The sequence below is a fragment of the Dipodomys spectabilis genome, unplaced genomic scaffold (assembly GCF_019054845.1).
Source record: "Dipodomys spectabilis isolate Male_0828 unplaced genomic scaffold, ASM1905484v1 ptg000324l, whole genome shotgun sequence".
Classification (NCBI taxonomy): domain Eukaryota; kingdom Metazoa; phylum Chordata; class Mammalia; order Rodentia; family Heteromyidae; genus Dipodomys; species Dipodomys spectabilis.
Window position 1 is genome coordinate 3,319,358 of NW_024871001.1, and position 12,140 is coordinate 3,331,497.

Genomic DNA, 12,140 nt, shown 5'->3' on the forward strand with positions numbered 1-12,140 from the left:
AGACACCTAATACATTAACATGATTGAAATGTTTAACAGGACATACCCATTTTCATCCACTTCTCTATTCCCTGTTCTTCTGAGATGCCCACCATTATTCCAAGAGCCTGTGCCTGGCTTTCCTAAAAAAATTTTTTGGAATAATGGTAAGCATTAAGAGGGATGAAGAGCTGGGTAGTTTGGTAATTTGCAGCAGCCATACTGTACTAGCATCTACTCTGTTCAAGGTCTTTTATGCATTATACATCTTTAAAAAGCAGAAATCATAATTTTTAAATAAGTTTTTTATTGTGAAAATACTGTACAGAGGGGTTACAGTTTCATGAGCAAGATAATGAGTACATCTCTTATCAAGCATTCTTGCCTCCTCCTTTTGTTTTTCCGCTACCATCCCTTCCCTCCCATCTACACAACTACACTCCTCCCCACTGAAACAATAATTGTATGCAATCTCGTCATACTATGCAATCCAGAATTGCATAAAATTTTCAAGCAGGATGAAATCTTAAGATTATCTAGACTGAATTTTTCTTCTGTAGGCAAAGCTTATTTAGAATGGCTTTTAGGCTCAATTCTGCTGTGGCAGATTTTTCTGTTCAGGGATAATTCTTATTTATCTTTATGACTACTCTATCAAACACAAAGCTGCTAGGCATATATGGATATTTAAATTTAAATTCAATACTACCCAGTCAATTCCTAAGTCATATAACCACACAATCCATATTAATTGCTCAATACTAGTGGCTACCATAATAAAAAGCAGAGATAGAACATTTTCTTCACTGTATATAGTTCAATTAGAAACACTACAATTAGATAATGACTTTTTTCCCCCACACTCATCATTGAAAATTGGGATGGAAGAAGAAAGGAAAAATACAATCTGGCATCCATATCTGAGATACCTACAAAAACTGATGTAAGGTATTTAACTGGAAGAACATATTCCTAAAGTATAGAACAGCTTGAAAGCCAAAGTTTATAATTTCAGTAACCAGAGTAATTTTGTTAAGGTCTCCATGCCGACTAATTTCCCAATGCTCTGTTTGAGCACTCTATTGATCACATCATTCTGTCAGCAACACGGGCCTTTGGATTCCTTTGTGTAAAAGTAAAAACAAAACACGCTTTGCTCTCCACAAAACTTGAAATTTTTGTTTTTCACTAGCAGGTTTCTTCTACAGCCTGCTCAGTGTCACTGTGAAGTGAATGTGTCCCAAGGGCATTCAGGAACTATAATAACACCTCAAAATACTGCTATCTGGGTGACCCTTGAGTGCATATCACAGCTGTGAATGCAACTCATAGTTCCATAATATTTTACTTTTCTCTAAGCTAAGGTTTCTAGATGGAAATACAGGCTATCCAATTAAATTCAGTAAACAAGGAATACATTTTAGTATAAGCATGTCAGATACAGTGCTTAACACATTTGCAGTTAAAAACTGTGTTTATCTGGAATCCCTGCCAATGTGTATTTATTTTTTAATTTAGTCTGACAATTCTGCCTACTTCTATTTTTTTTTTTGACTTGAAAACTGAACAACAAACCAAAACCTAAGGTTTACTCCCAAGAATCCATGAAAAAACTTAAAAATTTTTGCCTAAACCGGGCACCGGTGACTTAAACCTGTAATCCTAGCTCAGGAGACTGAGATCTAAGGATCGAGGTTCAAAGCCAGCCTGAGCAGGAATCTGTGAGACTCTTATCTCCAATTAAGCAGAAGAAATGGGGAAGTGCTACCGAGATCTGAGGTTCATGGTTCAAAGCCAGCCCAGGTAGGAAAGTTTGTGAGACTCTTATCTCTAATAAACCACCAGAAAACCAGAAGTGGCACTGTGGCTGAAGTGGTAGAGCAATAGCCATGAGCTCAGGGACATGGCTCAGGCCCAGAGTTCAAGCCTCATGGACGACAAAAAAGCCTGGAGTAAAAGTTGTTATTGGTGGGTGGCCTAGAGGAACTATGGTTTTAGCTATAGAGTTAATTAATACCCTTTTTAAGAGGACAAATACTCAGCAAAAGTTCTGATTAGTACCACTAGTTTCTTATTACTTTGCATAGATTTATCCTGAGCATTTTTAGGTTGCAAAGTGACTAAACCACAGTATAAACATGAGGAACTGGAAGAGGAGGGATTATATTTCTCTTAAGAACAGCCAATACTTGGGTCCCAAATTATAACTATAGAAACTCCAAGCACAGCAATTACTATAATATCACATGGTATCAACTCCCTGGCCTGGAATGAGGCCTAAGTAAGCATGATGTTTGCCTGTTTATTTAGATCAGCATACTCCCTCAGGCTCTTTTTTTGTCTGTCATGAGGCTTCAACTCTGGGCCTGGGCAATGTCCCTTATCTCTTCAGCTCATGGCTATTGCTCTACCACTTTAAAGAAAAAGAGCCTGAGCCAGGCACATGCCTGTAATCCTAGCTACTCAGGAGGCTGAGATTTGTAAAGCATTTTACAGCAGACAAACTGGGAAGACATGGCTAAGGAGTGGTCATTTATGGCAAGCTCTGAACAACAAGAAGGGTCTCAGAAGGCCAAACTTGGGGCCTGAACTCTGGGCCTGGGCACTGTCCCTCAGCTCTTCAGCTCAAGGCTAGCGCTCTACCACTTGAGCCACAGCATCACTTCTGCTTTTTTCTTTTTGCTTATGTGGTGCTGAGGAATAGAACCCAGAGACTCATGCATGCAAGGCAAGTGCTCTACCACTGAGCCACCTTCCCAACCCCTTAGAAAGCCAAACTCTTAAGATTAGAAACATTTACCAGGCAAAGTTTTTGTTGTTGTTGTTCTCTTTTGTTTGCCAGTCATGGGGCTTGAACTCTGGGCCTGAGTGCTGTCCCTCAGCTCTTCAGCTCAAGGGAAGTGCTTTACCACTTGAGCCTCAGCCTCCTGAGTAGCTAAGATTACAGGCATGTGCCTGGCTCAGGCTCTTTCCTTTTCTTTATCCATATAAAAATAAAAGTCAATTAGGACTGCCCCTCATCTTTTCCTTGAGAAAACACATTTTAACTAAAACCTGCCCTTCTCCTTCCTTAAATCCCAATGATGATTAAATGCTAATACTTCTTTGTTTCTTTCTCTTTCTTTGGTGTGTCATCTCAGGCTGTCATGGTGTCTCTGCTGACAGATTACTCACCTACTATCCAGAAGCCAAAGTTTTGATGCTATGATGTTCATCGAGAGAAAACAATGTTCTTCAGTATCACAATGAATCAAGTTTATGGGAAAAGAGAATTTCCTCTCTGAATAAATCTCTAATATATTCTATGGGTTGCTGTGTGCTATTGATTTGTCATTATCAGACCTTGACACCTACTGAAGAGCCAAAGGGCCATAAGAGACTGACTAGTTTTAAACACTCTAATTCACAATTTCAAAGTGACATTTGTTTATCATATGCATTTGCTTCAGCTATACATATAATACTGTGTGCATAATGTAGAGGTCATTAAATTAAGCTATACTTTTTGCCTTAAAATTGATCACCCATGCTGATTTATATGTAAACATTTACCAATTAGTCAACTGTTGGTAAATCTGTGTGGCCTCTGTTCATATCCCCTTGGGACCAACAAGGAAACCAAATTTTAATCCTGAAGATGTGCTGCAGTTTTCAGGTCAATGAAGGAAGATGGTTACTAATAGAGACTTCTCATGAAATTCTTAGAAGAAAATTGCTCTCACTTTGCCTTCCCAGGCTGTTTTTTTTTCCCCAATTATTTCTGGAAAAGCATGGAGTTGTTCATGAGCATGCATGTCTTCTCTGTAGTGAATACTTAATTTCTTTTAAGCAAAAAGAAGTCCGCTAGCAAGCGGTAAAGCCCCTCCTACCAGGATAAGACTCATAGGAGTGACACCTTACTTTAGATCTTTCCAGCTGCAACTATTTATTTACATCTGTGGTTTAACATGCATTTGCTCATACCATGCATTGAATATTTCCATAAAGCTACTACTTGCCAAATATGAGCCAGTCATTTTCTACAGTTTTCCTTCAGATTAATCAAAATATACATTGTTGAATTTTAGTGTAATTAATAGCAGATTCCTCTTGCAAATGATCACAATTTTTACTGTTCAAATTATTATAAGTTGAAATGTTTTACTAAGTGTTAAATAAAATTCATGGAACTTTTTTTAGACAAGGTCTTAAGTACATAGCCCAACCTTGACCTAGAACTTATGAATTCATGCCTCAACCTCCTGAGTACTGTATTTCAAGTATTTACAACATCTGTGCTAGAAATTTGTAAAAATATATTCTACAGAGAGCAAGATAATGCAGTTTCCGTCATGTTCCACTTCTGCTATTGGAAGAATGTTTCTAGGCAAGTTGACTGAAATCTTCAGTATATAACTATGACTTCATTAAAGATATAAATTACAAATTATTTTTTTTTGGGTCCGGTCATGGGGCCTGAACTCTGGCCTGGACGCTGTCCTTCGGCTCTTCAGCTCAAGGCTAGCGCTCTACCACTTGAGCCACAGCGCCACTTCCGGCTTTTTCTGCTTATGTGGTGCTGAGGAATTGAACCCTGGGCCTCAGGCATGCAAGGCAAGCGCTCTACCACTGAGCCACCTTCCCAGTCCCATAAATTACAAATTATATTTGTAATAAACAGAATAAAACATAGTTTGTGAGGGGGGCAGCTTATAAACTCCCAGTATGCTTAGCTATTCAGGAAGCTGATGTCTGAGAATCATGGTCCAAAGCGAGTTGTCTTGGCAGGACAGTCAGAGAGTTTTTGTGATGGTTGGCTCATAGTGAGCAAAAGAGCTCAGGGACAGCATTCAGGCTCAAGCCCCATGGTCTACAAAGAAAGAGAGAGGAGACTAGGAATGTGGTTTAGTGGTATAGTTTTCCTAGCTCAGTTCAAGCCCCAGGACTGGTAACTAAAGGAAGGAAGTAAAGAGGAGTGGAATTTGGTGAATCACGATTTCTTTCTGTGTGTGGGGGGGGTGGGGGGGTGGAAGTTGTGTTGGTTGTGGGGGTTGAACTCTGATCCTGGGCACTGTCCCTGAGCTCTTCAGCTCAAGGCTAGTGCTATTCCACTTGAGCCACAGTGCCACTTCCTGCCTTTTCTATTGATGTTCTGATGAATTGAACCCAGGGCCTCATGCATGTGACTCAAGCACTCTACCACTCAGCCACCTTCCCAGTCTTCAGAAACAGCTCCTTTTAGCAAAGAATATGAGAATTTATTCAGAAAATATAATGGATGCTCACCTTCAAACTACACATGCAGAAATGAGTATCCTTCAATATGCCAAATGGTTTCCAATGGCAACAGTTACTTTTCCTGGTTAGTCTTTGAGCAAAATGTGTGGTCTAAGTTTTTTAATCAAAGAATTTCCAACCATTTTCTTTATAAAATTGTCATTTTTTTCCTTAAAAATCTTCAAGCTTTCATACACACACACACACACAATTTTACATCCTTTTAAAACCAAACTGGTAGGAATTTATTCACTTTTAAAACCTTTGTAGAACTCAGGACCTTGTTTTTGCTAGGTAGTAGCTGAACCAGCCCTTTTTTGAGCTGGTTATTTTTTTTTTTCTTTATTTTTGTCGGTCGTGCAGCTTGAACTCTGGGCTTGGGCACTGTCCCTCAGCTCTTCAGCTCAAGGCGAGCACTCTAATGCTTGAGCCACAGCACCACTTCCGGTTTTCTAGTGGTTTATTGGAGATAAGAGTCTTGCGGACTTTCCTGCCCGCCTTAGGTTTGAACTGTGATCCTCAGATCTCAGCCTTTGGAGTAGCTAGGATTATAGGTGGGAGCCACTGGCGCTTGGCCAGAGCTGGTTATTTTTAAGGTAAGGCCTAGCTTCATGACTAGGCACATGTATAGACTACAGTCTACCTAACTTAGGCTTCCCATCATGGATAGGATGTGATAGGGGTACATCTTCATGCCTGAGTTGAAGAGCTCTTATCAAATGTATGCCTGGTCAAGCCTTGAAGCGTGATCTTTCCAAGTAACTAGGAATATAGGCATAAGCAACCAAGACCTTGCCCTTACTCCTTTTTCTTTGTAATTACTGCAACTCCAAATATGAACAAAAACCCTAGCAATAGGTGGAATATTTTATATTTCTATGTTTTATAATAATAGATATTTTGCTAATGATTTGACTATTAAGTCCCTGGGTGAAAAGATCTGCAAGGAAGATGAGAAAGGCAATGCCACATTTAACTTTCAACCTACCTCTTGAACCTTACTTAAAATGGCAGAGCTCTCTTAGTCTAATGCCAAACTTCCAGAGGAAGTCTTCTCATGTAATAAAAATGAGTGACAAATAAAGTGGTAAATAAATGCATGTGGAGAGGGTATTCAGAAGGTATTCAGAATAAATTCCTTTGAGGTCTTTTTATCTTGGAAGCTCTCATTGATGAATTAAATGAAGATGGTTTAGCCACATCTTAACCATCTGAGCCATGATGCCACTGAACAGACTCAGTACTGGTGGTTTTGTTTTTTGTTTTTTTGACAAATATAAAGGGTCAGACTGAGTAATAGAAGATTGGTTAAGTCATTATGATCAACCTCCTACAACAAGGAATACCATATACTACCAGATAAGTTGAGCCCTATGCAAAGGGAACAGGTGAGAGAGGTGAGTAAAGGTGAAACCTGGTTTGAACTTTGGTTACCAGCCCTTGTGTCTCCTTCCAGCCAGGAGAAAAGAGTACATTTTTGTAAGTTGACTACTCAGAGGAACACCTTCACTATTTCATAAGCCTGGATAAATGCTTTGTTTTAAATCACACAAAAGGTAGTATCAGGAAGATAGCCTTGAGTTCAACAATTTACATGAGATTTTTTTGTACTTGAGGGCAATGAAATAATGCAGTCACAGTTTTGTTTGCTCCGTTGTTTAAGCCCAAATGGAAGTGATCATGACTATCCATCTTTGTGTGCTTGGTATATGACACAGATCATTGAAACAGATTGGAGAATCAACTCTGCAATTATGTAATATTTTAAAGAAATTCATATGTATATGTAATATATACACTTATCTATTGTCCGTTGTGGGGCTTGAACTCTGGGTCTGAGCACTGTCCCTCAGCTCTTCAGCTCAAGGCTAGTGCTCACCACTTGAGCCACAGCGCCGCTTCTGGTTTTCTGTGTTTTATTGGAGATAAGAGCTTCATGGACTTTCCTGTCAGGGTTGGCTTTAAACTGATCCTCAGATCTCAGCCTCTTGAGTAGCTAGGATTACAGGCGTGTGCCACCAGTGCCCAGCTTTTAAAAGTATTTTACAAATAATATCATGGTCACATTATATAGAAGTGAATTCTCTGACATGGGCTAAAACAGTCTTATTGATTACTTATGTTTCTAATCAATGCCTTTGTGAAGCTCATCTTAGAGAAAGTTAAGCACAATTGTCTTCTGGAATAAAATCATTAGGCAAATGGATTTTTAAAACTGGAATGAGGTTTAAAAATAATCCATTCTATTCCTTCATTGTACAAAAGTAATAACTAGGAAATAACAGTGTTCCAAAGATAGAAATATATCCAATAGAGAGAATTCATGAGTTTAACATCCCATTGAAAACTATTTGGGATATTACAAATATAGACACTTAATTTGACTTGCCTATAGTTGCAGAAGAGAATTGGAAGCTAGCTGATGCAGGACTATGGTTCTGTGATGGCAGATAGAGGTTTTACATCTGAGCCAGAAGTATGAACACAGACCCAAGTAATTCATATCGATATTTAGAGGTGTTGCATCCAGATCCCTTTTTCTTGGATTCATCCAATGGCTCACAGCAGCCTTTCTCTGAAGTGTTTCTTTCAGTTACCAGAAACCAGTTTTACCCTGGGAGATCAGACACCTATCCCACCCTGCTACCAACAGCCTGCAATCAATAGATGACCAATATAGGGATACCACATCTTAGCTTTCTTAATTCTGTGGTGATATTTATGCTCCAAAGTTCTTTGTGGGTGGTACCAAGCGGAACCTAGTACCCTTGCTTAGCTCTGACCTGCTTTACTTCTGAGATCAGTTCTTCCATAAATCACTTGCACATGAATCCTCATTTCAGGCTCTGCTTGTACAGAATCTGATCTGAAATAACCCATAAATGAGATTTGGGAGGGTGGAGGTGTCTATTATCTTTTTCTTATGCCATTAGTGGGGCTTGAAATTGGGGTCTGGGTGCTGTCCCTGAACTCTTTAGCTCAAGGCTAGTGTTCTATTACTTGGATCCACAGTACCACTCCTGGTTTTCTGGTGGTTAGAGATAAGAGTATCCTGGACTTTGCAGCTTGGGCTGGCTTTGAACTGTGATCCTCAGATCTCAGCTTCCTGAGTAGCTAGGATTAGAAATGTGAGCTACCTGCACCCAGCTACTATCTTTTAGACGCTACTATCTTTTAGACACCAAAGAAAGAGAAAAGTGGATGGCTGGGAAGGTGGCTCAGTGGTAGAGCACTTGCCTTGCATGCCTGAGGCCCTGGGTTCGATTCCTCAGCACCATATAAGCAAAAAGAAAAAAGCCGGAAGTGACACTGTGGCTCAAGTGGTAGAGCGCTAGCCTTGAGCTGAAGAGCTGAGGGACAGCACCCAGGCCCAGAGTTCAGGCCCCACGACTGGACCCCCCCCCCCCAAAAAAAAAAAGAAAGAGAAAAGTAAAGGAGGTCATTAGACAGATATTGAAGAGCTTTTGCTTAGTAATAAACATTTTTCTGGTTACCAGGACCAGACTTTTTTATTCCAATTTTTAGAAATAACAAAGTTACAAATTCCTTCCTCTTACATGTTCAAATTCATAGCAAAAAAAATTATTAACAACAGTATTGACAATACTTCTGATTTATTTTATTTTATTTTTCTGGTACTGGGCCATGAATTTAGAGTCTCATGCCCTTGCTTGGCTACTTCACTTGGCTGGCACTCTATCACTTGAGCCATATCTCCACTTCAGGCTTTTATTGGAGATGAGTCTCTCAGAGTTGTCTGCTCTTGCTGGCTTTAAAACACAATGATCAGATCTCAGCCTTCTGAGAAGCTAGGATTATAGATGTGAGCTTTGAGTGTCTGGATTTGACTTGTTTCTGATAGGCTAGCGTCCTTATATATTGGCAGCCCCTGCAGTAATTTAGTTGGTCTTTCCTTTATACTAGCTTCCTAAAGTAATGCTGGTTTATGATGCTGGTTTTGTGCCCTGATGGTACAGGAGAATCCACCAGAGAGGCTAACACACACATTGCTGAGTCCCATCTCTACACTTATGATAATGTCAGGTCTGGAGGGAGGTCTAATATTCCCTATTTCTAACAAGCTCCCAGGGATGCTAAAACTGCTGGTCCAGGAACCACACTTTCAGAATCATTTGTCTATAGCATCAGTCTTCACCAGTCTGAAGACTGATATAAGGTGTTTTCATCTCCACATCTATAAACTATCAATATTAAGTATTCAACAAAACTCACATTGTTTGTTGTTCTGTCTTTGGAGTTGCAGAAACCTGGGTTTTGTCTCTGCTTTGCTATTTAACAGCTATCTAACACTGTAAAATGGAAATAATGTCCATCCCATGGGGTTGTTGGGAGGTTTAAATGAAGTAGACAAATCATAGGCAGTAAGCAATTGCTGGACTTGCAGTTGAGCTGATAAAAAGAGGAAAGGGGGCTGGGAAGATGGCTCAGTGGTAGAGTGCTTGCCTCCCATGCATGAGGCGCTGGGTTTGATTCTCCAGCACCACATAAGTGAAAAAAGCCAGAAGTGGCACTGTGGCTCAAGGGTAGAGCGCTAGCCTTGAGCTGAAGAGCTGAGGGACAGCACCCAGGCCCAGAGTTCAGGCCCCATGATTAACAACAACAACAACCAAAAAAAAAAACAAAAACAAAAACAAAACTCCCCAAAAAACCATTAAATAAAAAGAAGAAAATTTAAAAAAAAAAAAAAAAAAAAAAAAGGAGGAAAGGCCCAGTGTCTGTGGTTCATACCTATAATCCTAGCTACTCTGAAGGCTGAGTCCTGGAGGGACTGAGGTTTAAAGTCAGCAGAGAGAGAAAAGTTTGAGAATTCATCTCCAATTAACCATCAAAAAGCCTGGCTAGATGCATGGTCAAGTGGTAGAGCACCAGCCCTGAATAAGTAAGCTAAGAGCAAACTTGAGGCCTTGAATTCAAACCCTCATATCACCATATAAATACAATAAAAGGTAGAGGGAAACTATTAGGAAGAGTTGATCATTTGGGTCATCTCTGAAGAAAAAAACCATTTAAGGGAAGAAGTTTTCAAATTATTCTTTTTTTTCCCTTGTCAATTGTGGGGCTTGAACTCTGGGCCTGGGTGTTGTCCCTGAGTTCTTCAGCTCAAGGCTGGTTCTCTACCAGTTGAGCCACAGAGCCACTTCTGGTTTTCTGGTGGTTTATTGAAGATAAGGGTCTATGGACTTCCCTGCCTGGGCTGGCTTTGAACCGCAATCCTCAGATATCAGCCTCCTGAGTAGCTACCGGCGCCTGGCTCAAATTGTTCTTAGGTAGCTGTTCTTAAATGGGTCTTAGGAACTCTACACTTATAAATTATGAAGCTCTTAAAATGCTTTTTGTTTATGTAAAATATATCTGTTGGTGTATATCACAATTGAAAGCAAAGCAACAGGTCAGAAATATTGATTAACTCATTCAAAATAACAATAATGGGCCTATTAAAAGTTAACAAAATATCTTTTTATGAACATATCTTTATCAAAATAAAATGAAGGTAATGGAATGGTGATCATGTTTTATATGTTTTCACATCTTCGATATCTATCCTCTTATAGGATATGAATTTTCATATTGTCCAACAATATTTCACATTGCTCATATTTCAATTGTCATATTGTCCATCTGTAGTCCCTGTGTTGATATGAAGTATGGGAAGGCTATCTGGTCTAACACAGATAAATGAAAGTGGAAAAATATTTTATTACCCTTTTCAGTTAGTTATGGATATTCCTTGATGCTAAATGACAACTCTGCGATTAGTTGCAATGTTTAATCTAAAACCAGATCAGTGAACATTTCTGAACCTTAAATAAATAGGCTGGACCATAGCTAAAGTGGTAGAGTGCTTGCCTAGTAAGCAAGAGGCGCTGAGTTCAATTCCCAGTACTTCTAAAAAAAAATCATGACAATATTCCATCTGAATGAATTTGTGTGTGTGTGTGTGTGTGTGTGTGTGTGTATGCTCATGTATACACACAAATGTGCATGTGTGCATGTATTGGAGTTTTAACTCTTGCATGACTTTTCCTGCTGAAGGCTGGCACTCTACCACTAGAACCATAACTTCACTTCCAGCTATTTGGTGGTTAACTGCAGATAAGAATCACAAAGACTTGGGGCTGGGAAGGTGGCTCAGTGGTAGAGCGTTTGCCTTGCATGCCTGAGGCCCTGGGTTCGACTCCTCAGCACCACATAAAGAAAAAAGCCAGAAGTGGCGCTGTGGCTCAAGTGGTAGAGTGCTAGCCTTGAGCTGAAGAGCTGAGGGACAGCACCCAGGTCCAGAGTTCAGACCCCACGACCAGACCCAAAAAAAAAAGAATCACAAAGACTTTTCTGTTTAGGTTAGTTTTAAGGTATAATCCTCAGATCTCAGCCTCATGAGTAGCTAGGATTACAGCATGCATGAGCCACTGAATGGACTGGCTCTGAATGGACTGTTTGGTTTTTTTTTTCCTGATTACATGTTCGTTATTTGAAAACAAATAGTTTCAGTGAGTTATACAGATCTTCCAAATACGGGTACACTTTATTTTATTTTATTCTATTGTTGGTCATGGGGCTTGAACTCTGGGCCTAGGCGCTGTCCTTGTGCTTTTCAGCGAGTGTTCAAGGTGAGAGCTCTACCGTTTGAGGCAGTGAGTCACTTCTGGTTTTCTGGTGGTTAATTGGAGATAAGAGTCTCACGGACTTACCTGCCTGGGCTGGCTTTGAACCGTGATCCTCAGATCTCAGCCTCCTGAGTAGTGATTACAGGAGTGAGTCTGTAAAAATAACATTTGTTAACATCACCACTGATCTTATTTAAAAAATCTTTAAGTATTTAGGAGCTAATACATATTTCATACAACTCATTTTATCTTTGGCAATAATATCACCTGGTTTTCTTG

The 12,140-nt window shown here is 39.7% G+C and overlaps 1 protein-coding gene across 1 annotated transcript in view; it reads left to right on the top strand.

The window, feature by feature from the left end:
- Positions 1–3,182, top strand: part of Otc (ornithine transcarbamylase) — a 59,530-nt gene extending 56,348 nt beyond the window's left edge. Inside the window, exon 10 of the mRNA XM_042702446.1 lies at positions 3,120–3,182. Within this exon, the coding sequence (XP_042558380.1) occupies positions 3,120–3,179 (60 nt within the window). The 3' untranslated portion in view covers positions 3,180–3,182. The remainder of the gene's footprint in view (positions 1–3,119) is intronic.
- The last annotated feature ends 8,958 nt before the right edge of the window (positions 3,183–12,140 follow it).